At 47.1% G+C, this 25,479-nt stretch overlaps 1 protein-coding gene across 1 annotated transcript; it reads left to right on the top strand.

Annotated features, from left to right (window-relative positions):
* On the top strand, window positions 1–24,769 carry CD207 (CD207 molecule). The gene is made up of 8 exons (XM_004742150.3): window positions 1–439; window positions 623–766; window positions 19,297–19,428; window positions 19,521–19,637; window positions 20,980–21,354; window positions 21,948–22,099; window positions 23,084–23,202; window positions 23,595–24,769. The coding sequence occupies exons 3-8, from the start codon at window positions 19,353–19,355 to the stop codon at window positions 23,743–23,745; spliced, it is 990 nt and encodes a 329-aa protein (XP_004742207.1). The 5' UTR covers window positions 1–439; window positions 623–766; window positions 19,297–19,352; the 3' UTR covers window positions 23,746–24,769.
* The last annotated feature ends 710 nt before the right edge of the window (window positions 24,770–25,479 follow it).

Genomic DNA, 25,479 nt, shown 5'->3' with positions numbered 1-25,479 from the left:
TCCTGGTTCTCCCAACCTCCCAGAGCCGGATGCAGAACCCGGTGATGTCGGCGGGAACGCCTGGAACAGAGACCAGGAGCGGGTCTCATTTCTCTGGTTTATCTGTCTGCGCTAAGTGCTGGAGTCCGCTCTCCCTAAACCCCGGCACCTCGGCGGGGGGTGGCAAGGGGGCGGGACTTTACCACCCGGAGCCCAGAGAGCTGTGGCCGCGGGGCCCAAGGGCATTCTGTATTGGTTTCTGAAGCCCTTCCTGAGTTCTGAGGGTACCAGGATGATGAAAACACCCACCTTGTGGTCGTGAACAACGACAGCCCCCACCCCAGGCTGCCCTGTGGCCTGACATCACCATCCTTCTCCCTTCAGTGTCGTCATTTTCAGTGTCTGGTAGAGGAAACAGATACAGGAGCAAATAGCACAGACTGATGATATGAGAATAACTGTGAGTATAAAGAACAAGTCTGGTACCAGGAGGGTCAGGGGTCACCATAAAGTTACACTTGAACAAGCACGGTAGACTCTTTAAGAGCCCACCGGGTGGAACTTTCTTGTGCAGAAGGACCCCAGGAGGACAGATGGGGGTGGGGCAGTTCTGATGTGTGCATTTGTGTCTGCTTTGTTCCAGGCCTCACCTGGCTCTTTCCTGAGCTTCCTGTCACACATCTTGGGCAGGTGGCTGGAGATTAGATCCTTCAAGACCATGGGGCAACAGTTCTTAACTGTGTTTGCCAACTTAACAAGAGGACAACTGCTGTCTTTAGCTGAACAGGTAAAATATGACAACAAAAATACCGAAAATGTTGGGGAAGTTGGGTTCTCCGAAAGATCAGGAGGACAGGATTTTTCTAGCCTGCTCTTCTGTCCTGTGAGAAGGCCTTCCCTGACTGAGTACTGTTCTCCAGGAAAACAGTCACAGAAGAGAGTCAGAGGCTGTTGCTGTTGCTGTCATCTCTAAATCTGGTCACTTTGGACTGTTGGTTTCTGTGGCTCCATTTTGTCATGTATGTAAAGTTGAAGGAAATGGTATGGCCATTAATTCATTGACCTGTCAGCACGTGAGATCCTGGTGCTCCTCACGTCACTGCCCTGGATGTGGTGGACATGTGTTCAGGACAGTGGCTGGGGGCCATTCAGAAGGGCAAATATGTGGCTTCTGTGCATGAGAATCATCTAAAGTGAGCCTGGATGATGCCACTGGGAATTTGTGGTGTTTTGAATACTGGGCCTGTTTCAGCAAAGTAGCATTCCTCAAGGCCAAATGAATGAGCAGAGGAGATGTGATAGATATACAAATAATGAAATTGTGTGGTAGAAAGCCATCAGGACCTATAAAGGCTGTTGCCAATGTGGGCTGAGTTCAGAGAGGAGAGGACCTTCTTGCCGTGGTGCTCAGAGAAGGCATAATGAAGGAAGTGGCATTTTTTGGTGGGTTGTAAAAATGGGGTGGATTTCAACATGGACAGTGTTGTAGCCACCTAGACATTAGGGTCACAGGCTGGGAGAGGACCCTGGAATGTGATGATAAGACACTGTGTGTGTATGTGTGTCTGTGTGTATTTGAGATACTTATTAACTTAAAAAGCCGCAAAGAGATGAAAGTGTCTGTTTAATTTGGGGCAGAATATTATTTTAATTTTGATTTGGCCTGTCCCTACTCTATTGCTTTTGGGAAAACATCATGTCCTCCCTCACTCTGTGAAAATGACCCATTGAGCTTGGTTAGGTGTCGTTAGGGTACTATTTGGACAGAGAACAGGTCTTGTTGGGGTAACTGGGAAAGTCACTGGGAACTGACTGGCCTCCTGCATTTATTCTCTACTTTTCCTCTTCTACACTCCCAGGGCTAGGGGGTCACCCAAGAGACTACCCATTCCATGGGATCCGAAGTAGAAAAGTGGGGTAAGAGCACACAGGTGTGATTACCTGTGGTTCTGGTGCTCATCTCAGGCTCATCTTCTCCCTTCCATTTTGCTCACATGGCTGAGAAGGACCAGAGTTTGAACTTCGGTTCTTTCCCTGAACTCACTTTCAGACAGAGTGGTTGGAATTTTGTGGAGAATATGACCTCACAAGCCAAAAAAGCTAGACACCCGAGGAAAACAAGTTTCTCAAAGAAAGTAACAAAGGAGATAACATGTATCTTTTGAAGTATTAGAACAGATGGACCAATAATTTAAAATAACCTCAATAAATACACTTAAGGAAGCAGGGAAGATATTAATAATATAAGAATAAGGAATCAGGGCGCCTGGGTGGCTCAGTGGGTTAAGCCTCTGCCTTCGGCTCAGGTCATGATCTCAGGGTCCTGGGATCGAGTCCCACATTGGGCTCTCTGCTCGGCAGGAAGCCTGCTTTCCTCTCTCTCTCTCTCTCTGCTTGCCTATCTGCCTACTTGTGATTTTGCTCTGTCAAATAAATAAATAAAATTAAAAAAAAAAAGAATAAGGAATTATAAAAAGAAGTGAGAGGAAATATTAAATGTGAGCAATACAATAGTTGAAATAACACAACAGATGGGATAAATAATAGAATGGGCACAATTAATATTGCAAGATCAGATGTCTTACAGAAGGAAGCAGTGAAGAATAAATAATTAGGAAATTTTGAATTGAAGTTAAGAGGTATGGCAGTAGAAGTACAAATGCCAGAGTCCAGATAACAGAAGTCATAGAAAGAGAGAAAATTAAATATGCAGAAGAGGTATTCTGAACAAAAGATTAACAACAGCTGTGTTTTGGTTTCCACAAGGAAAGAAAACTTCATTATTATTATAGAAACCTAATAGAAACGGAAGAGAAAAGGAAGCTACACTTAGATGAAGGTAATAGTAGGCAATAAATGAGAATAAGGCAAAGTTACATCAAATCGGGTACTTATTGAGAGGCTAAGGGATGTTATTTCTGAGTCTCATGCTGTATGAATAACCTTGAAATCCCAGTTTTAAAAATATATTATGTGGCCTCCAGGTCAAAACTGTCCCTTCTGTTCTGGATGCCAAGAGCTACAATCATGCCTCATGTCCCCTCCTGCTCCAGGCTGGTCTGCCCCCCACCCCCCACTCCTCGTGGAATCTGGGGGAGGAGGCAAACACACATGGCCCAGGCTCCTTAAAAATATAAAAACATGAAAACATGGAAATGCAGCTTGCTCCAAACTGCACACAGGCAAACAAACGTTTGACCTCAAACCCTGTTGTATGCCCGATAAATCTGGTCCTTATGTGTATGGTCATTTGGAAGTCTCCAGCTCCTCCCAGACCTCTATCCATTTCATTGCCTTGAAAATATGTCTCCTGGACTGGTCAGATGCCCCAGAGAAGTTCCTCCCAGTTTCATGCTAGGAGGGAAAGGCGAAGTTGCCAGCAGGTTGGGAGCCAGCGGGAGAAGAGGGCTGGGTATGAGAGTGCAGGTCTTAGCATTTAGTAAGCGAACCCAACTTCCCTGGTCCCTCTGATTACCTCTGAAGGAAGTTGGAATTTTCATAAAAGAATTTTACCAAAGATTGAGGGAGAAAAGTAGTAACAACGAAAAGACACAGACACACACATGCACAAAGAAGGAAAGCAAGTAAGCAAGCATTCTCTAAAAATAGCCAGGTTCTAAGGATCAGATTTCTGACCCTATCCGAACAGACTCACCTTTAAGACCACTGGGTTCTTTCCTGATTCACAGTCTCTTTGCCAGGATTACCATGCCCCAGCCCAGAGCTGAGCAGAGAAGGCTCCATCATCTGGGCTCTGATTGGTTGACTGTGGCTGCCTGGGGCACTTTGCTAAGAAATTCTCTCTCTTTAGCCTTTTATTATGTATTTATTATTTATTATGTGTTTTATTATGTATTAAGCAAATACGTAAGCAGAGAGACTGGTGTAATGACTGCCATATACCAATTACGCCGCTTCAACAACTGACTGATCTTATTTGATCTCCACCCCTATTGTTCTCCCTCAAATTGTCTTAAAGCGTATCCCACATATGATATCATTTTGCTACAAAAACTCCAGTATGTCTTTCTAAGAAGTAAGAACTCTCAAAAAAAAAAAAAAGGAAGTAAGAACTCTTTAGAATAACCACAATAATGCAATAATGATAGCTATAAATTACTACTAATTCTTACATTGCCAAATATCTAGTCATTGTCTATATTTTCTATATTATCTCCTATGTCTTTTTACAAGTAGTTTATTTCAGTCAGTATCCCCCCAAAAAAGAAAAACCCATATCTGTCTGACACACTCTTTTGGGCATTTATTTATTTATTTATTTGACACAGAGAGAGAGAGAGAGAGAGAAAACAAGCGGGGACAGAGGGAGAGGGAGAAGCAGGCTTCCTGCTGATCAGGGAGCCCAAGGCGAGGTGCTCCATCCCAGGATCCCGGGATCATGACCTGAGCTGAAGGCAGATGCTTAATAACTGAGCTACCCAGATGCCCCTCTTTTAGACTTTTAAAGTCTGTAACTGTTCAACTTTGTGTGTGCATGCACACACATGTAAAAACTAGACAATAAATCCTTCAAATTTTTGATGCTGGCTTTTGCTGGCCCCTCTGGTGTCTTTAACCATGTTGCTCTGTTCTCTGGCAGTTTGATTTGGAGGATTTATCAGATTCAGGTTTGATTTTTCTTTTTTTTTTCTGGTTTTGGACAATAGAACCTCATGAGTGGTACTTGGATCATATCAGGAGGCACTTGCTGTCCAGGTGTCTTTCTTTTTTGGTGGAGGTCTTCTTGCCCTTGGCAAGAACAGCTTTGGTGGAGCAGGTAAACATGGAGTCCCCCTGCTGCCTGTCTCCCTTTTTGCAGGGGCTCTTCTCCCAACAGGGACCTGGCATTTCTAAATGTTCTAGACTGTTGGGACTGATCCCATCAGGGCTTACTGTATTGAACAATCACAGCTGGTGGGAGAGAGGCCACCTCCACTCTGGCTGGTTTCTGAAGGCCAAGACTGTTCATGTCTGCTCTTTGGGGATAAGACCATTCCATAAAGCCATCACCTGTCTCTCTCTGTTCAAAGAATCCCCCTACTTTATGCATTTTACAGAAGCCTCATGGGTCCTGGTCTGGGAATGAGGGATAGGGACAGGATTACTAGTATTGCTTGCTACATTTATTAAGGGGGTCTGGAATTCCTGGAAGACCAGGATTCCATTATAACTATCATGCCATCCTACAAAATTTTAAGGAGGACTAGATTCACACACACTGTAAAAACAGTATTCTAAGTGGTAGCCTTGAGTAATTCTGTGTCCTGGCAAAGGTAATGGCGCCATCTATGGGCCACTGATGGAGAAAGCATGGTGTAATTGTGATAAGGAGAGGCAGAGGCAGGACAGTAGGGAATGGAATTCCACACTCTTCCTACTGATTTTTTTTTAGTATTATGTTCAGTTATCCAACATATAGTACATCACTAGTACTTGATGTAGTGTTCAACATATTGATTAATGAAGTGTGAGCTCTACAGATCTTTGTTTAATGACCAGACGCGTGGCCAGTACTCTCCCAGACACTTGAGGAGAACCTCAGCAGCTCTCTGGAGTTGAGTATCTGTGCAGCTCTCTCTTCTTGGGAGCTCTGTGCTGTGCTCTGTAGTGGCCTCCGTCTTCTTGGACTCTCAGTTCTGTCCCGTCAACTGAGGGAGTATGCTGGGCTCCGCCTATTCTTTCCTTGTACACTGTGGAAGCTCTCAAGATACAGCAGGGGCAACTGTAGGGCTCCCTTCACTTGTTTCCTACATCTCAGGGTTCCCGTCTTTTATTGCCTATTGTCCAGTGTCTTTTTTTTTTTTAAGATTTTATTTATCTATTGGTGAGGGAGAAAAAGAGTATGTGCAAGTGCACAAGTAGGGAGAGAAAGAAGCAGGCTCCCCACAGAGCAGGAAGCTCAATGCAGAGCTTGATCCCAGGACCCCGGGATCATGACCTGAGCTGAAGGCAGATGCTTAACTGACTGAGCTACCCAGGCATCCTGATGATGTCCAGTGTCTTACAGATCATGGTTTCTTGAATGTTGTTTCTTCTTCCACTGTTATTCCTTCTTGGCCAGAAGTAGAAGTCTTCATTCGGTCACTTTAGTTTTGAACTAGCTCAACCCAAGTTCCTGGATGGCTTTTAAGACACCACTAGCGGAGTCTCAGGGCATCTCGGGAGATTGGGGCCCAACCTCTGCTCTCAGGGTTCACATAGTAAAGATTTCATCCCTCCCCACAATAGGTAGGTGTGGTTGGTGTCCCAGATGTGTGACATGTCTGGTTCTGTGGTTCCAGGTTACACACTGAGTGCCAGTCCTGGCAGGAAACAGTCTTTCCGCTTTGTGGGGCATCTTCTTAGTCTTGGTCAGCGGTCCCTGTGACACAGCTTTCTGGATACAGTTGCTTCCTGGTTGGTTTGTTTCTCCTCCTCCTCCTCCTCCTCCTCCTCCTCCTTCTTCTTCTTCAAGTAAGCTCTATGCCCATGTGGGGCTCGAATCTATGATCCCAAGATCAAGAGTTGTACACTCTCCCAACCAAGCCAGCCAGGTGTCCCACTTCTTGGTTTCTTTGTCCTCCATTAAGACATGTTTGCCCCAGGGGTTCAGATATTGCTGTCAGAAAACAACAGATCCTTGGCTCCATGGCCCTTAGATGAAAAATTCCTCACTACTGTTCCAGCTTAGAAGGACTCAAGACCTGAGCAGCATCAGGACAGTGGATCCCAGGGGACACCTGGAGGCCAGGCTCAGCCACAGTTGGTGCACACCTGCTGCGTCCCCAGCTCAGTCACCACTCAGCACCCTACCTGTGAGGGACTGTCGAGCTGCACAGTGTTTTAAAAAGAAAATCGTAAGTTGAGTGTAATCATGAAGAAGCAATTAGGCAAAACCAGAACTGGGGACATTCTACAAGCAACTGGTCTGGACTCTCCAAAATGTCAGTGTCATGAATAATAAAAAGAGGTGTGTGTGTGTGTGTGTGTGTGTGTGTGTGTGTATGCACACATGTGAGGATGAGGCAGTGAGGATGAGGCAGTGAGCCTGGTCCAGGTTATAGGAAACTCCAGGACCATGACAATCAAATGCAATGCACAAACTTTAGTTGGATCCTAGAGTCAGGACCTTCTCCCCACCCCCAGGTATAAGGGACTTATTTTTTAGACATTTATATATAGTTTAGATATTGCAGCCACATTAAATTCCTTGAGTGTGGTAATGGTATTATGATTATGGAGGAGAATGTCCTTGTTTTTAGAATAAATGCAGAAATATCAAATAATGCTACCATGTTGCAATTCACTTTCAAATGATTCAGCAAGAGAAAGTTTGTATATGTACATACATATATATACATACATACATTTGCAAGTACAAAGGACCTGGGGAAGAAACAAGCTTGGAATATTTCCAAATGTGAAGAAAGTCAGTGAGAAGGAGTGGTGGGAGATAGGAACATGGAGGTAGACAGATACCAGATCCTGAAGTGTTTTGTTGAAGATGATAGATATTTAATTTTCTTTCCAGGGTAATGCGAATCCTTTGAAGCAAGGGACTGCTTAATCCCATTATGCATCTCATTTCTTCCCATACCTGGGAAATGTCCCAAGGTACCTGGAGCTACTATATCCATGGGAAGAGTTTTTGTTCTTTATAGACAGATAGCTACCCCCACCCCCACCCCATTTCTTCAGTGGCTAAACACTGGGCATGGTTCTCACTTCAGGGAAAGTACTCAGAAACCCGCGGATTCCCTTGTCAAGTCACACACTCCCAAGAAGGTAATTGGAAGCCACAGCCAGGAAAGGGAGCTGTGCCCTCATCAGGGAGTTGTGGTCGTGGGGGACAGCCAGGCCTCCTGTGGCCAGGGAAGAAGAAGAGTTCCTTCTGGAATTTACAGTCAGAACTTAAAGCAAACAATAGCACACTTGTGGTGGAAATGGACAAATAAATGCTCAGAATGGAGGACCTCCAAGAGGGCCGGGCACTCATTCCTTCTATTTTATGCTGGGTCTTTGAATCTTTTCCGCTCTCTGGGTCTCCCTGATAGCATTTAACAGTACCCCTGTCCTTCTGTCGCCAACCTACAGCTGCATCTCCTCCTCTCCTTCCTGGAGTGCAAGGTTGGAGAAAAACCACGTAGCTGGATAGATTGGGGCACAGGAAGAAAACATTACTTATCTCTTAGTGGTATGCTAGAATTAGCCCTTACAGGCTGTGAAGAGCCTATCATATACATCTTTTCTCAACTCTGCTTTCAGTGACATCGTGTTGGTTACTTAATGGCCGTGGTGGAAATATTTACACATTGACAGTTGGCAAATATTACAAATCGGGGTTTCTCCTCTAGATCTAGAGAGCCCGTTGTTAAACGTCTTTGAGCATACTACTGCATATTTCATTTGTTTAAAATTTTCTTCTACCTTCCCCCACCCCCCATATTAAAGTTTCCCAGGACTTTCCTCCTGGACTAAAGGACTTAATCTTGAGAGTAGGTTTAACCTGAAGTGTGCTCGTTGGTGAAAAAGATCTTAGAAACTATAGCAGAAAGCATTCCCTCCCACGTAACTGTAGGGAAACAGACCTATTTATTTATTTATTAGAGATTTTTATTTATTTATTTGACAGACAGAGAGGCAGGAAGAGAGAGAGGAAGGGAAGCAGGCTGCCTGCTGAGCAGAGAGCCTGATGTGGGACTCAATCCCAGGATAGGACTCGATCCCAGAACCCTGGGATCATAACCTGAGCCTAAGGCAGAGGCTTTAACCCACTGAGCCACCCAGGTACCCCGAAACAGACCTATTTAAAGTGAGTTCTGATGAACAGGTATATTGAGAAAATCTACAAAGAACACCAAATTTATTCTCCTTGCCAGTGAGAAGACTTGTTGAACAGGTGTAATCCTGTTCTGTTTTCATATAACAAAGGAATCTTTTAGGATGTCTGGAGTTCGGAGGTTGTTAAGTGCTGTGAATGTAACCTTTAATTCTTGAAAGCCTGTAATTCCGATTGCTTGTCACTCAACAAGTCAGTGTCCTGATAACAATATTTACATTGATATATTTTTTCCTGAAGGTATAACTTGCGAGGTTTTGAATTAGTCCAGAAAAGGAACGTTGTCATTTCCCTTGCCAACCTCCATGCATGGTAGATTCCTTTTTCAAAGGATCTGAGAGCCTTTGAAATGTACAAGGCCACTGTATGAATAGTCCTCTCAGGGCTGTCTGTCCATTTCCTTACCCCCAGGGAGCTTCCTCTTCCATTCTTCTTTACTGCTATTCTAAATCTGCATTCTTCTTTTCAGTTTCCCAGTGCAACTCTAGCGGATCATCTCCTCCTGCTTCATCAGACAATCAGGCAAGAGCGAGACGGACATAGTCACAGAGAGGCTTACAGGCAGATTTCTGAGAAAAATGGTGGGGTGGGAGCTGGCCAGCTAACCAAACCACTTCCGCCTGAATGGAATGAAAAGAACGAGATGAGGAAAGGTAGCAAAGACCTCACTAGCAGGGCTGAAGCTAGGAAGGCCAAAAATTTTGAAAGTGTCCTTTAGACATAAAATTTGGGCTCTAAAATTGAAATGATATTGTATAATCCAATATGGTTCTTTCTGGAGAGTGACTGTGGGGCAGAAGGGGGCCCACAGATGACACCAATCCCATTACCAGGTCCTGTTAATTCTGCCCCTAAATATATCTGGGATCTCCCCTATATCTCTATGTAGTTGTAGTTTTATTGGGTTGTTTTGTGTACCCAGGAAAGTTATTCATGTGGATTGTTTTGTCCATATGATTATTGAACTCTTTTATCAATTCAAATTACTATTCCAGATGGTTCTTTCAGATTCTTAGGGAAAACATCATTTCACCTACAAATAATAATAGCCTTGTCTTCTTCCCTTGAAAAGAAAAATCCTGGGACCTGCCTGAAGGAAACTCAAAAATGTAGACTGACAGATATAACAGAAGCAGATACCATATGGCTCTAGATGTGAAGACTATTTTAAGGATGTCAGGTCTTCCTAAATTATTTTACAGCTTTACTAAAATTACTAAATTTACTAAAATTAACCTTTGCATAAAATTGCATTGGACTTTGTTTTTGTATCTCACCAAAAGGTAATTTGAAAGAACAAGAATGGCTAAGAAAATTTTATTTCAAAAATGGTTAATAAGGGGGATCTGCTGTGTTTTCAGATTTGGTAAAGCAATTATTAGTCATTCTAAGGTTAATAAAGCTACATAGAGAGGCCTTTGACAGACCTGAGAAGAAAATAATTAATGTCAGAGAAAACTATGTGAAATTAAGGGGGAAGGTACATATTATTCAACAGACTGGGGCTGATATTCTATGGATAGTTTCTTTGGAAGGGGGTGATGACTCTTTGTGTGATTCAGCTGGGGAAGTGGCAAGACCTCATAGAGCAAACAAACTGGAACTTAGAAATTGGAGGGAACTGCAGTCTCTCTCTGAATCTTCCTTTTTTTGGCTCCAGGACAGTGTTTCTCAGAATGAGAAGTGTCATCAATTAAGTGTAAAAGAAAAATGGCAATGGAAACCCTGTTATAAACAATGTTAAACAGATTTTCTTAACACAGAACTTCTCAGAACCTTTAATATGCTCGCAGCTACCATGACTCTTCAAGAAAGGCAAACAGCATGGACTGTTTACCAAACTTATTTAACCTCTGAACCCATTTTGAGCATACTTCTGGACTAGTGTTCCATTTAACACACTGCAGGGAAAACTGGATCAATCTTAATAGGAAGGAGACCTATCTGTGAGTGTATCAGTTAGGGTTCTTGATCGAAACAAGAAGCCCGCGTCTGCATAGTTTAAGCATATAAGAAGTTTATTGAGAAGGTAACCACTTGTTCTCAGACTCAGTGTGAAGGCTTGGAAAATGGGGCAGGACCAAGGAAAGGAGGACATCAGAGAAGACTCCCTTCAAGAATTCCCTTGAATTCCCTTGAAGACTCGGGTATCTCTGAGGTAGTGCATTATTGTCTTGGTCATGCAGATGGTGACATCTGATTGCTTGTGCCTGAGTAGTATTCGAGGGAGCTTGAAAGAAGTAATGTCTGATCCTTTTTGTCTTCTGACTCAGAGTTGTGGTCCTATTTACCACTGATTTTGAGATTTTTCATTATTAAGAAGGGTACTGCCATCCTGGACAAAGAGACAAGTTATCTCTACAGCCCAGTACCCGTATACACACTCTCCCTCATCATGGCACTTCCCCAAGCTGCTCTTGCCTGACCTAGTGCAGCTGTAAGCTGTCCAGACACATCTTCTTTCCAAGAGTGGACAGCCCACTGTCTTCTGAGTTACTGCAGCCAGCTCCAAGTCCAGCATCACTGAGTGATCGTGTCGTCCTCTTTAGTCCTGTCATGACCCTCTCTGGGTATCCAATGATAAGTGAGAGGAAAAAGAAAGAAAAATGAAATTAAATAAAAAAGATACATGACGCAGCAAGAAGGAAATACAGGTATAGTGGCTTTAGACCTTGTTTCGGCTAAGTTCACAAGGCCATGTGACCACCCTCCATAACCATTTATTCTGTTTTCCTTTGCTCTTCAGTCAGCATGTCTACTGCCTGTGTTCTTGACTTGGAGGGATGAGGGTGACTTTTGTTTCTGAGCTGTCTTATTCCTCTGTTGGTCAGCCCATTTGTTAAGGATGCCAAACTTGACAGGTTGACCTAGAAGATGCCCCAGGGTATATCTATTGCTTGAGTTCCAGTCAAAATCCTCCCTGCCCCCTATATTAGACATCTATGGCTGACTAACAAATTACCCCCAAACTCAGTGGTTTTAACAACAGACACTCTTTACCTCAGTGTGTGTGGGCTAGGAATCTAGGTGTGGCTTAGCTGGGCACCTCTGCCTCAGTGTCTCTCATGAGATTACGTTCCGGCTGTTGGGCACCAGCGACTGTGGTCTCATCTGAAGACATGACGAGTGGGGGAGGGTCATTCTTTCAAGATCCTCAGGGCATGACTACCAGGAGGCAGAGATCATTGGGGACCATCTTAGAGGGTGCCACCACATCCCATTTGTGTGTCAGCGAACCTTCTTCCCTTGACTGTCAGATCAACCATTCTACATGGTAGACATGGAGATATAGTTCCCAGATCCCCCTTCAAAGAAGAGCTTGTTGCCTGAACTGGTTGTTGGGGCTGTGAGCAGGTGGTCTCCAGCTGTCAGCTCCTTTAGGGCTGTACTTCTGTGGGTGGCCTACACTCAACGAATAATTAATGCAGGGTTCATCAGGTAGGGACATTTTAGTCTAACATGGGACAAGTCTGGTAAGTCATTGATGCTCTGGAGCTCCTCATGGAGCTGACTCGGGTTTGTTGGTCCTGTACTGAAGTTCCACAGTTTTGTTTCTCTCTCTGCCTAATTTTGCCTTCGCCCACTCCCTTCTGCAGATGTTGCTCCTTCATAGAAAATCCTATACACCAAATGCCATCTCAGTGTCTGCTTTTGGAAAATCAAGTCTGAGACATTGCCAAAAGTATGATTTTTTTTCTTAAGCCTGTTTTTCCAGTGGCATGAGGTGTTGAAATAGCCTGATAGCAGTCCCAGCTCCTAAGTCAGGGTATCTCTCCTCTGGGTACCCCCAGTCAGCAGATCTAGACTTTCAGAAGGGAAGTAAGACCATTGAGGATGGGTCATGTTATGTCAATGTGAGAGATACTACCTAATTATACTCCTTAGTATAAATACTCTAGATCCATGTACTGTGGGGGAAGAAACAGCCCTATTTTATTATTATTTTTTAAAGCTTTTATTTATTTAACAGAGAGAGAGAGAGAAAGACTGTGAGAGAGGGAACACAAGCAGGGGGAGTGGGAGAGGGAAAAATAGGCTTTCCGCCGAGCAGGGAGCCCGATGTGGGGCTCAATCCCAGGACCCTGGGATCACGACCTGAGCTGAAGGCAGACACTTAATAACTGAGCTACCCAGGTGCCCTGAGATAGCCATATTTTATTTTATTTTAAAAAGATTTTATTTATTTATTTGAGGTAGAGCAAGATTGAGAGAGACAGAGGGAACACAAGCAGGGGGAGTAGCAGGCAGAAGGAGAAGCAGGTTATCTACTGAGCAGGGAGCCCAACACGGGGCTCAAGCCCAAGACTCTGGGATCATGACCTGAGCCGAAGGCAGATGTTCAACCAACTGAGCCACCCAGGCACCCCCAAACAGCCCTATTTTAAAGCAGATCCTACATGCTGTTGAGCACCTCCCAGTGTTTCAAGGCATTGTCTCCTAGCTGGGACTGCAACAGACTCTTCAGGGCCCAAGTCTGTTGTTCTATAAGGCCAGCTCTGACAAGGTCTTCCGTTCACATGCTCTGAGTGCTCCTTGTCCTTTTCTTGCATGTCACTTAACACAGCACGTGATATACTTATTTGGGCTGTATTTATTGTAAGCTCCTATGTTTATTGCTGACCACCCAGTGCAGTCTGATACCCAGAAGGTGACTTTTGCTGAATGCCTTTGGTGAGAGTTTTGATTCTCTGTGAATATGTTTGTGTTTTATGTGAGTGATTGCCAGGTCTGTGGGTTACTGTTTTTCAAGTCCCAGAGCAATGAAGCTGTAGAGTCTTGAGGTTTGGGTTTCTTGGCCACAACATGGCTCTCTCCTTTTTCCCTTTCCAGTTCAAGATCATTAACTCTGGACAGGTGCTGCCAGGCATTTTTATCCACCAGTCATCTAGACAGAGCAAATCTTGTTATGCAGCACTAAGGTGTTTCCATAGAAAGTTGTCTCACTGCTCTTGAACTTACACAGGTGACATATGCTCCCCTAAATAACTCATCCACGCAGCACTGTATGGAAGAGCCAAGATCCCATGCCAGAACTCAGGTTTTCCCACTAGAACTCAGGTTTTCCCACTAGATTGAAGGTCTTCAACCTTGACTGCATGTAGGACTCACTCAAGGGTTATTAAAGATGTTGATGCCTGAGCCCCAACCCACACCAAATAAGTCAGAATTTGGGGGGCGTGGCCTTGGCTTTTTTTTTTTTTTTAACAAACGTGTTCCATGAGTTGAGGACCCCTGTACTGGGTCCTAGACACGTAACTCTCATGCTCTACCACCCCACCCAGGGAAGGGAGCTCTGTGAGCATATAGTTTTCATGTGGTTGAAAGTCAGATATATTAGGAGAAAAGTTTACTTGCAGGAAATGAAAGCATGGACCTATATTTCTTTCTTTCTTTTAAAGATTTTTTATTTATTTAATTGACATACAGAGATCAGAAGTAGGCAGAGAGGCAGGCAGAGAGAGAGAAGAAGGGAAGCAAGCTCCCTGCTGACCAGAGAGCCTGATTCTGGGCTCGATCTCAGGACCCTGGGATCATGACCTGAGCCGAATGCAGACGCTTTAACCTACTGAGCCACCCAGGTGCTCCTGGACCTAAATTTCTGTACTGTGTTTGATTTGATTTGATTTTTTTAAAAATATTGTTTATTTGAGAGAGAAGGAGAGAGTGGGAATGGAGGGGCAGAGGAAGAGAATCTTCAAACAGACTCCCCACTCAGCACAGAGCCTGAAGCCTGACATGGGGCTCGATCCCAGGACCCATGAGATCATGGTCTGAGCAAGAGTCAGATGCTCAACCGACTGAGACACTCAGGTGCCACTCCCTGTACTGTGTTTTAAATAGGAGCAGTCTGGGAGAATGTCATATTTTACACCATTTAAAACTGCAGGTTTTTTGATTGTTGCTTTAGGCTTAATCAGGGATACACTTTATTTTCCTTGCAAGAACCCAGGTGGAATGCCAAGAATTATTCAGAGAGAACTGCATGCTGCTGCAGGACCAGAACCATGACTGTTTCGTTCAAGGTGGAGCTCCCAACAGCTAGGCGTCGAGACCGGCATCCAGCAAGTACTTGATAAATTTCACTGGGTGGGTAAACAGATGCTGGGGTGACTGGATGCAAGGCAATACCATGAATTCCCGTGGGGATGTTCCCCGTAGAGGAACATCCTGGAGACAGGATGGGAGACACTCATCCTAAGGGTCCTGGATGAAAGCCGCAGCTGGGTAGGAAACAGGACCGTCTCTAGGGAGCAGCAGGAGGCAAAGGAAGTTTAAGGTTCCAGGTAGGAAGACAGCCAGTTAAAGGGCCAGCTGGAGATCTTAAGTTGGGGAAAGAAGTTCGTACAAGGGAAGCTGGGAGAATCACCTAAAAGCATAAAATGGTGGCTGAGAGCAGTTATCTCATCACTTGTTACAAAGGAGCAAAATTGAAATACTTGGAAAGAGAAACCTATTGCTAAAGTTGAAGAAGAAAGTTGGAGGGAACCATACACAGCATCAGGGCATAAAGTGAACGGTGTTACGATTTGTTAGAGCGTAGGTATATATTGGGATTTTAAAACTTATTGGCTTAGTGGCTTTCATTTGCAGAGGTCAGAAAGCCCTGTTGTGACATTGGAGATGTTGTTGTGGGATTTGGGGTTTTCGGAGGTCCTGTTCTTTTTTGTGGGTTTAGGTACAGATTTGCGTAGCACGTGCGTCACGGAAGTCGCATCAAGACAGAACTGGACAGTGGCTGGGTTTCACTCACTCTGGGCATTGGGAACCTGACTCCAGTTGCCAAGCAGGATCCCTGTGCTCAAGGACGAAGTGATGATTATACAAGAACTCTTTGGCTTGGATGGTTCAGAGCAGCTTCCTCTGCCTGAAACACAGCGATCCTTCCACAGAGCCAGGCTACTTGCTCATATCCACACCACCCTGCACATGGTGTCGCCAGACATAATGGTATATTCACTGACGTCTGGCCTGTGGTCATTGTTTCAGAGAAACCTGCCCCTACCTAATGTTCCAAAAAAGAGGAACCTCTTCCCAAGGTCAAAGAAGGCCAGGAGAGGCCCCCTGCAGGGTCCTTGGTCCTTTTCAATCTTGGGAGAGTCTTGGGAGATGTACATGTTTTCAACAAGAAGAACACTATTTCTGTGGGCAGGGTCTCTGGCTGTCTTTCTCCTCACACCTGGTGTGCAGTGGGAGTCCCAGAGGAATGTAAGGATGAGTGGTCCCACCTAGCACCGCTTTCCTATTGGTTTCTCTGCCCTTGCCCCTGTTGCCAGAGCACATACCCAAAGGGTAGCCTAGGAGCCTTTGATTATCTGGGGTCTGCTGGTCAAACCTGGCATCCCATGATACACAAGGGTCCCCTCTGAGGCTGTGAACAAGCCTGACCAGCTGTCACAGTGTCTTCTTTCTCACATCATAGCCATTTCCCCCTCTCTGTGCTCCTCTTCTTTTCCCCACCCCTCTCTAATGTGTTGTCCACTCTAGTTTCCTCCATGCCTTGTTTGGAGGGAACTGGATTCCTCTCCTTGGAGATGACTCTTGGTCCTGCTGGGGCATTTCAAGCAACCCACGTCTCTTCTCCACTCCTACTGATTGTGTCCATGGTCCACCCCAAGCAGAAAGAGAGTCCTGACCAGAGAAGGGGAAAAGTGGACAAACGGTCTCCTCCCACCGCCATTCTACAAAGAAGGTCTTAGAGTCCCAGGGGCACGGCGAGTGGGAAAACAGAGATGACCATGAACTTCCCTTCCTGTCGTCATAGCAGTGATTTCTGGTCACTCTTAAGTCTGGCCTAAAGTTCCTCCTCTGTTTGGAAGAGCTGGGCTTGCCCGAGTGTCCAAGAGAATCTCCCATTTTCCTGGGAGGAAAGTATGGTTGAGGCGCCTGCCTCCTTCTCTTTTTCCTTCCCAGGGTCTCAGCTCAGGGGCCAGAAAGGCCCCCAGAGGGATGCACGGGAGATGAGCTCAGTCAGTGCCTGTGGAAAGATGAGCACGGCCATAGGAAAAGAGCTCGTGACTCACTCCTTCCCTGCCAAGTGGGAAATGAAACTCCTCATGGCTGGGACTTTTACATCCACCATCTCTAAAACCCCAGTGGGCCCACAGCCCGGGATTTCAGTTGCTTCTTGCTTAGCTTCCTCATGCTGGATCAGCTGAATATCTATGTGAGGCACCTGTTTCCATTACTCAGAGTAGATGCCGCCCAAGCCCAGGACTTCTTATGCAGTGGGCTCCATCCTGGTGAGGCTTCTGGACCTCTTCTGGGACCAGTGAGAGGGCATAGAGGCATTTCATCAGTACCTCATGCTACAAACCAGCAGAGGTCTGGGAAAAGTCAGCTCTTTGACAGGGAAGAGGCCACACACTCCAGGTAATATTGTGTGGTGGCTTTTGTCCCTCCCATGCCTTAGAAGGGGACCAGGACCCCCAATGCCCCTTCTACCAGAGTCTTGAGTAACTTGGCTTCTTCTCTACCCCAGGCCCTAGACTATGACAGGTTGTGAATGTCAGGCCAGGAGCCAGGAGCAGGTCTGAGATGACTCTGGAGTTTGACTGGGTACCAACCACGAAAGCCCAGAATCAGAACATTCTAATCCTTTCTGAACACTGGTAGAACCAAAGTTCTGCAACCAAATGAGCAGCCTGAAGAGAGTGGGTATAGTCATAAGCGTTTAGAGACAAGCAGTCAGTTAGGGTGAGGCCTTCAGTTTGGGGGATGAACCAACGTCAGAGTTTAGAAGAGGTAGCAGTCCTGGAAGCTACAGACAGAAAGTGGGTAGGGAAGAGATGAGGTAGGACAAAAGGGACACCACCCCTATGGCCCAGTTTCTTTCCCACCACGTGGGAAAAGGATTGTAGCTGGGCGTCTGTCCTCATCCCATGAGAGGAGCAGCTCCAGTGTGAGGCCTAGTCTGCCTGGAGAGAGCAGCGAGGGGCCCATAAGTATAGCGGGCTGAGTAGGGAGGTAGGATCCTCTCAGATATCAAAGCAGCAGAAGCCTCTGCAGGAGTGGGTGGCTGTTTCCTTGGCCTTCTTCATTTATTTCCAGCCCTTGTCCCTGACACCACCCTGTCATCCAGATCCATTGGCTCAGATTCATTAAGGCTGGGCCAGCTTTCTTGTCCCATGGTCAGAAGTGTCATGCATTTTGGAGTAAGGTATAAATCACAGTTGTCTCATGTTTTTGCTGTGGAAATGAATGGGAACAGTTAGAAAGAAGTGGTAGCTTCTAGAAGACAGATCCCAATCCACAGACTAGAGGTTTCAGGGTTGCGAAATGATCGGCCACCAGTGGATGGATCAAATCCATCCACTGATCTCCCATCTGTTCAGCCAGCCAGCCAGCCAGCCATCTAATCTGGACCTCATCCCTTTTCTCCTTCTCTCCCTCTCTCCTCTTCACTCTTTTGTCTTCTCTTTCCTCTCTTCTAAGTAATATTGGCTTAGAGTCTGTGATGTGCCAGGCTTCTCAGCTGTGGCAGACTTCTTCAAGGAGGAGAATCTTCCCAGGAGAGATCTTAGTCCCTCCCTGAGCCCCGCATCAGCTCCTCTGCCCTGAGCTTCTCCCACATATGAAGGAGCAGTTCCTGGCTTGATGGGGCTAAGCCTCCCCACTTTGAGAAGCTCACAAGTGCAGGAAGGCAGGGAGGAGAACCCCCATCTTACACTTACATGTTGCATCTCCAAGCCCCACTTTATAAAGCGATGCTCTGTCATGTGGGAGACCTTAGTATCAGCAAGTATATGATTCCAGTGGTCTCCCTGTCGGTCTCCTTGCTTCCGGGCTTCCCACATCCTGTTCGATGTTCCTTACCACTCTCAGAGTGAACCTTCTTCAGTTGCCCTGTCCTTGTCTCTCTCCTGCCTGAAAGCCTTCACTGGCTCCATGTCATCCATAAGTCAAAATTCAAGCTGCTTATTATGACCCCAGTTGTCTCTCTCGGCCTATGCCCTTCCCACGCCTGTCACACACTTTACATTCCAGCACCACCAAATGGCCCTCTGTGCTGTCTTATGCCCCCTTACTTTTGAATATGCTAATCCTTCTCCCTGGAACTTTTTACCATTATTCCATCTCTGCACTTGTTTGAATGGTGCATGTGCCCTTCACACTCTATTGTAATTGATTTGCTCTGGTCTGTCTTTCCTACCAGATTGTGAGCTGCTAGGAGTACGGACTATGAGTTAGTCATCTTTGTGGCCCAGTCCTTGTCCAGTGTCTGGTCCCTAGGAGGCACTCGATGTGTATTTATGGTATGAATGCCTGTGTGGATCGATAAGGGTTGAAAGGAGTCTTATAAGAGATCTGGAATAGTGCTGGGACAGTAGAGTTAAAATGTCTGTGTAACAGGCCTGTGGAGAAGACAAATGGCCTCTTTCTGAGAGCTCGGAACTTTGCAGAGAGGGCTGAGGCCAGGTGTCTAAACCCGGAATGGGGAACTTTGGGATGACAAGACCACCTCCTCTGGTACTCACTTCCTGTTTTTTTCTGGATAAAAGGTTCTCAGGGAGCCAGCCGGCTGGAAGCACCTGTGCTGCAGGGGTGAGCGTGCGGGATGAAGGCTGCTGAGAGTGAGGTCCCGGATGCGCACTTCACCGTGGATAAGCAGAACATCTCCCTCTGGCCCCGAGGCAAGCACCAGCCTCTGCTCAGAATCTGCTTGCTGTGGTGTGTTCCGCTGTTGGCAGGTCCTTCAACAAATGTTCTCTTCTTCTTCTGACAGATCCTCCTCCCAAGACGGACCCGTGCCTGGTTTTGAGGAAGCCTCTCATGGTCCGGGCTGCAGTCATTACCCTGATACTGGGCTTTGTGGCATCCATCCTGCTGCAGGCCACTCTCTGTAAGTCCTGGGTTTTATCATCCCAGCTTGGTTCTTCTCCACCATTAGCTCCCTAAACATCCAGACCCTGTCTTTCCTGCTGTCCAATTTTGTCTCTTACCTCTGGCTTTTCCAGTTGTCTCATTTCTCCTCTTTCTAGGTACAGCCACGGGGTTCCCTGTCCCCAGGAAGATGAGCTGCTGCTCTCTCCTTCCCGATTCTGGGGAGATTTTCCTGATTGGGATCAGCCCTTGCATGCTTGGGCTCAAGGATGTGCTCTTTTGTCCCCAGGAAACATTCACCCATTTCTTTATCCCCTGTCATCCCCACCCCTGGAGCTGTGTCCCTTTTATTTGGAGCCTTGTGGGCAGCTGTTAGCAGTGAGCAGAATGTTTCCTGACTCCACAAAAGAAGGAATTCCAGCTGTATCCTCAGCCCCAACTGACTAGTTGGAGAAGCTGCCAATGAGCGGACAGATCTCGTGGTTCACCATCCTGACCAGGATCCCTTCATGCTCTCTTTGCTCTTCTTCCCCTCTCTGCCAAGGGCCCATCAAAGGAGACTTCCTCCTTGTTCACCAGATGCGTGACTTATCTCTCCTTGTCTTCTGCTTTGTCCAGCCCCTCCTGTTCTCCGCTAGCAGAGCCTTCTCCCTCCCACCGGGTGTCCAGAAAGCAGGGGGAGGGAACATCCGTCTTCTCCCTTCAAGGCTTTGGGACATATTTGGTCTCAGACGTGGAGCTTCTGAGCAGAGTTTCCTCTTGGCTTGTCATCAGTCTCCTACCTGGCACCCAAGCCTGTGATCTGAGCAGAGTGTGACAGTGGATGGGACGAGGCAAGGGGAGAAATGGTTTCACAATTCCTTCTTTCCATATTCTCTGGAGAAGTCACTTTCAGGTCAGAAGTCTGGATTGTTGGCTCCCATCTTGGCCACAAGGGGCCTGTGGGCAGATGTGGGATGGGTGCTGCCCTAGCTGAGGCCACTGCAGGGGCCTCCAAAAGGAGAGAGCTGGGAAGCAAGTGATGGAGCACCTGGGGATGCAGCAAGGGGGTAACCAGGGCATCGTTTGTGCCCTGAACACACAGAGAAAATTTAGGACTGGGTGCCAATCTCCACTTCAGCTTGCCTGTGAGGTCCTCCAGTGGTCTGTATTTTATTAATCTTTGCATTATCTGCATCTGCAAGAGTTCCTGGCCAGCGCTAGTTTCCCATCGCATGTGTGTTTTATGAGTATGTCACAAATGAATGGGGGGGGTGAGCAACAGGTCTTGGGGAGCTTCAGCCTCTCTCCTCTTTTCCCCTGACAACACTCCCAGGCCCTGGGAATGCCCTCGGCTGACCTCTTGACTTTCTCAAATCCAGATCCCTGGTTTATGCGCACGATATCAGATGTAAAGACCAATGCCCAGTTGCTGAAAGGCAGTGTGGACAACATCAGCACTCTGGGTTCTGAGATTAAGAGGAACAGAGGCAGTGTGGAGGCAACCAGCCTTCAGGTCCGGATGGTAAATGCCAGCCTGGCTCATGTGCATTCTCAGATCGGGAAGTTGGAAGCTGGTGTGAGGGATGCCGCTGCCCAGATCCAGATGCTAACAAGAAGATGGGAGGAGGTCAATGACTTAAATGCCCAGATTCCAGCACTAAAAAGAGATCTGGGTAAAGCCAGCTCTTTAAATGCAAAGATCCAGGGACTCCAGAGCCATTTGGAGGACATCAGCAAGTTGCTCAGGCGGCAAAGTAAGTGACTCAGAAAAGGACATTGCAAGCTGACCAGTGGCTCATGGGGCCTTGCAGCCACAGGGATGAGGCTGTCAGGCTGGTGTGTGCGGAAGGAAGGGGAAGAGGAGCCGGGCAGGCATGGTTGGACAGTTAAGAAGCAAGGGCTCAGCTGTGGGCTTGGAGGACTTAGGGGCTGGAGAGAAGGGACCAGGCACCAGCATGGGCTCTCACACCAAGGCATAGAATATGAAGGCATTAGGGAGTCTCTGTTTTGGCCCAAACCCATCTATTTATCTGTTGAGTTCCTCCCCCAAAGCTGGGGAGCTCAGCCCCTTGTGATGGTCAACAGAGAATTGCTTCCCTCTTCTGGGAGAGACAGATTCTTGATCAATGTCTCTAACTCTCCCCTCTCTGAGCCCGGACACTCTACCACTCTCAGCCAGACCTTCAGTAGATGGGACAGTGTCCCTGAGCCCTTACACAAGAATCCCCAGACTCCAGAGCCCAGCCCTACCCACTGCTGTCTCTCAGATCCCACTCAAGAGCTACCTACAGGCAGCACCCAAAGGAAACAGGAACCCCAGTGTTCATCTTTTACCCTTGTTCTCCAGATGACATTCTGCAGATGGTTTCTCAAGGCTGGAAGTACTTCAAGGAGAACTTTTATTACTTTTCTCAAGTCCCAAAGACCTGGTACAGTGCCCAGCAGTTCTGTATGTCCAGGGATTCACAGCTGACCTCAGTGGCCTCAGAGAGTGAACAGGTGAGTGAGTGTTGTTCTTTTGTTCTGACGGGCTTTTGGAAGGGGGTGTATTAACAGCTGTATCAGGCAGGATGGGCAAGAGTATGCTGCAGTGACAAAAGTCCCTGAATATTGGTGACCTAACAGTGGAGGATGACTTCTCTTTTACACTGCCTGTCCAGCAATGGCCTGCAAGGGGTTCTGTCCACTGTGGTTACTCAAGGACCGATGCCAAAAGAGACTTCATTTCAGCATGTGTTTCCACAATTGCTGAAGCAGGGAGAGAGAACGTGGCAAATTTTATGTTGGCCCTTAAGCTTCTGCCTGGAAATAACAGATATCACTTCTGCTCATATTTCATTGGCCAAAGCAAATGAAGATATAGTCCCAGCTTCAGAGAGGGCTGGGAGGTACGATCTTTCCATGGGCCCAGAAAACAAAGGCATTAATAACATTAACGTAACCCAGGAAGTCTCCTACCTGGTCAGCAGAATACTGAATGAGTCCCTTTCATTTGTGAGGTGGGCTGCTAGAGCAGGTAACAGTGTGTGCTCTGGAGTCTGGTCAAGAGTCCCAACCCTGTCCCTAACTAGTCCTAGAGCCCTGGGTAGGTTACTTAACTTCATCAACTCAGCCTGCTTATCCATGAAACGTACATGAGAATAGTCCCTGCTTCAGAGAAGAGCTGAGCAGACGCATGTTAAATGCTTACTACATTTAGTTGTCATGATCTGGGCCCTTCTCCTGGGGGCCCTGCTCTGGGGTTCAGCTGAGTTTTTCTTGCGCTCCAGCATCTGCTTCCTGAGGGGCCAAAAGGCCTAAGTCCTGAGTCTGTAAGTTGTGGGGCAAAGGTAAATCAGAATTTGGAAGATAGACTCTGGATAGGGAAGGGGTTTGAGAGAGGTCAGTGTGTGCTTTCATGGAGGACAGGTGAAGGACACCCAGAGGGACAGATGTTCCAGCTGTGAGTCGTGGTAGTGTCTCACTCCTTCTCCTTCCCTACAGGAGTTTCTGTACAAGATGGCAGGTGGACTTTTCTACTGGATTGGCCTGACCAAAGCTGGGACTGAAGGGGACTGGTACTGGGTGGATAATACTCCATTTGACAAGGTCCAGAGTGCACGGTAAGTCCCAGAGCCTCCTTCCCGGCCTGACTTTCCCGGGTCAGGGCCAGGGCACAAAGGATGGGATGACTACAGGGTTTGTGGTTCTTCCTTGTCCTCCTCCACTCATTGCCTGTGGGCTTGGGGACAAATCCGTGGCCTCTCCATGGCTTCTGGGGTTTGGCAGCATGGCCTTCCACCAGCCTCAGCAGGGCCCCTGTTCTAAGTCTTGGGCTTTGCCATGTGGGTTTGTGTAGGGCCTCAAGAGCTATGGGCTGGCTTGGCTCTATCCCCTTCCTCTCAGGCACGGGTGCAAAAACGTGATGATCACCCAGGGTCATAGCTGGGGTTGAAGCCACTCATTTCTTCATTGGAAACAAAGTTTTGCTTTTTTTTTTTTTTTCCTTTGGTAGGTTCTGGATTCCAGGTGAGCCCAACAATTATGGGAACAATGAACACTGTGCCAATATAAAGATGTCCTCACTTCAGTCATGGAACGATGCCTCCTGTGACAATAAGCTCCTTTTCATCTGTAAACGGCCCTACATCACATCAGAACCATGACAGGATTAGTCCCAAGCTCACACACTGAGCTCCAATGCTTGTCGAACTCAAGAACATGCCCCTTTTTCTTCCAATTCCAGTGTGACTTTGCACCTTCATTTTTCTGGCTTCAAAATTGTCTCAGAGGCATCCTGGAGTTCATCTGCTTTGGCTGGGAATTCTCTGACCCCATAGAGGCAGCTGGCTTGGAAAGGAGACCTTGGAAAGGGAGAGTAGAGCAGAGAGGATTTAGAAGTTCCACCTGTCTCAGTAAGGTGATCAGGACCTTGGGGTTCCTTGTCGCTTCAGAGAAGCCTCAATTTTATCACATGGAGGTCGCTTCAGACCACACAAACAACCCTGATACCAATGTTTAGGGCTTTTCCAGTTCATCCCACACAATTCCCAGTTGCCTGCCTAGCAGACCGTGTTCTTCTCAGTGGGAAGAGCTCTGCACTTGGTGACCCTGTCCGGGCCATGACCCCACTGCCCTCTGCCATCCACACTTCCTGTCACTTGAGCCCCTTCTTCTCAGAGATGGGGGCATCTGGTTCCGGTCAGGGGCTGATGTGGAAACAAGTTTCCTTTAGAGCTGGATCAGTATCCACGCTCCCTATGGCTCTGCCTCACTCTGCAAACTCTGTGCTCCAGCTCTGTCTCTGCAGTCCTCCACCCAGCCTCTCTGCCTCACCTCCTGCACATCCTCTCTGGGCTGCATTTCCTCCCTGCCCTTTAGATATAGAGGAGGTGGTCCTCTGTCCCTAGAGAGTTCACCTGCAAACTGTATTGGAACGCACTACTGCCGGGTAAAGCATGTTTTACCTATGCGGGCATATTTTATTCCTGGATGTGCAGGTGAAAGTGCCAGCAAGGCCATCTGCTCCACTGGACATGAAGTTCTGGGGGTAGCCCCACGAAGCAACTGGGGGCTCAAAAATAACAAGGGGGTAGAGAAGACCTGGCCCTGGAAATGCCACAAAATATAAGCAGTACTTACCCCTGGTTTTTATTGAAATAAAGGAGAGTGAGCTCTGCAGTGTCACAACCCTCTCGGTGGCCTTTCCTCACTGATGTTCACTGGACAATCTGCTGTTGCCTGGCTTTATTCCTGAGGGGGAGACTTGGCCATGTTTCCCACTCTTCACTCAGATCCCCATTCATGGGTATCAAGTCCAAACCCTGATCTGGTGGCCAAGGCGGGCATCCAGGCAGAGGCTGAACCCGCTGGGAGGAGAGTAGACGGGGAGCAGGGAGGATGTGGTGTGAGCACAGGGGTGGGCTCAGCAGAGCGCCCTCCTCTCCTTAGGTCCTCCTCTGGGCCCTCAGTAGGGTCCTGGGGACAGGACATCTTCCTTTAATGACTGTGACCAGCAGGTGGTGTTCTGGGTGCAAAGGGTTCAGGCTTAGGGCTGGGGCATGAGGAGGAAGCTTGAAGAAATATGGGACAAAGGGGATTTTTTAAAAAACAACTATTTATTTATTTATTTATTTAACAGACAGAAAGATCACAAGTAGGCAGAGAAGCAGGCAGAGAGAGAGAGAGGAGGAAGCAGCCTCCCTGCTGAGCAGAGAGCCGGATGTGGGCCTTGACCCCAGGACACTGAGACCATGACCTGAGCCGACAGCAGAGGCTTAACCCACTGCGCCACCCAGGCGCCCCAAATGGGATTTTCAAACTATGGCAATGGGTAAGGGATGGTCAGGCAGCGGTCGTGTTCATGCAGGAGCATTTGTGGGCCAGTTCCAGAGACTGCT

This window comes from Mustela putorius, unplaced genomic scaffold, assembly GCF_011764305.1.
Source record: "Mustela putorius furo isolate JIRA1106 unplaced genomic scaffold, ASM1176430v1.1 tig00000281_pilon_pilon_pilon, whole genome shotgun sequence".
Lineage (NCBI taxonomy): Eukaryota > Metazoa > Chordata > Mammalia > Carnivora > Mustelidae > Mustela > Mustela putorius.
The sequence above is the reverse complement of the archived record's forward strand: the minus strand, read 5'-3'. Positions and strand labels throughout refer to the sequence as shown.

What these genes read in the sequence shown, in the direction of transcription:
- CD207 (XM_004742150.3), top strand. Translation starts at nt 19,353, where the DNA reads ATGAAGGCTGCTGAGAGTGAGGTCCCGGATGCGCACTTCACCGTGGAT. An exon ending in TGGCCTCAGAGAGTGAACAG is followed by an intron (nt 22,100 to 23,083) that starts GTGAGTGAGTGT and finishes CCTTCCCTACAG; the next exon opens with GAGTTTCTGTACAAGATGGC. An exon ending in GACAAGGTCCAGAGTGCACG is followed by an intron (nt 23,203 to 23,594) that starts GTAAGTCCCAGA and finishes TTCCTTTGGTAG; the next exon opens with GTTCTGGATTCCAGGTGAGC.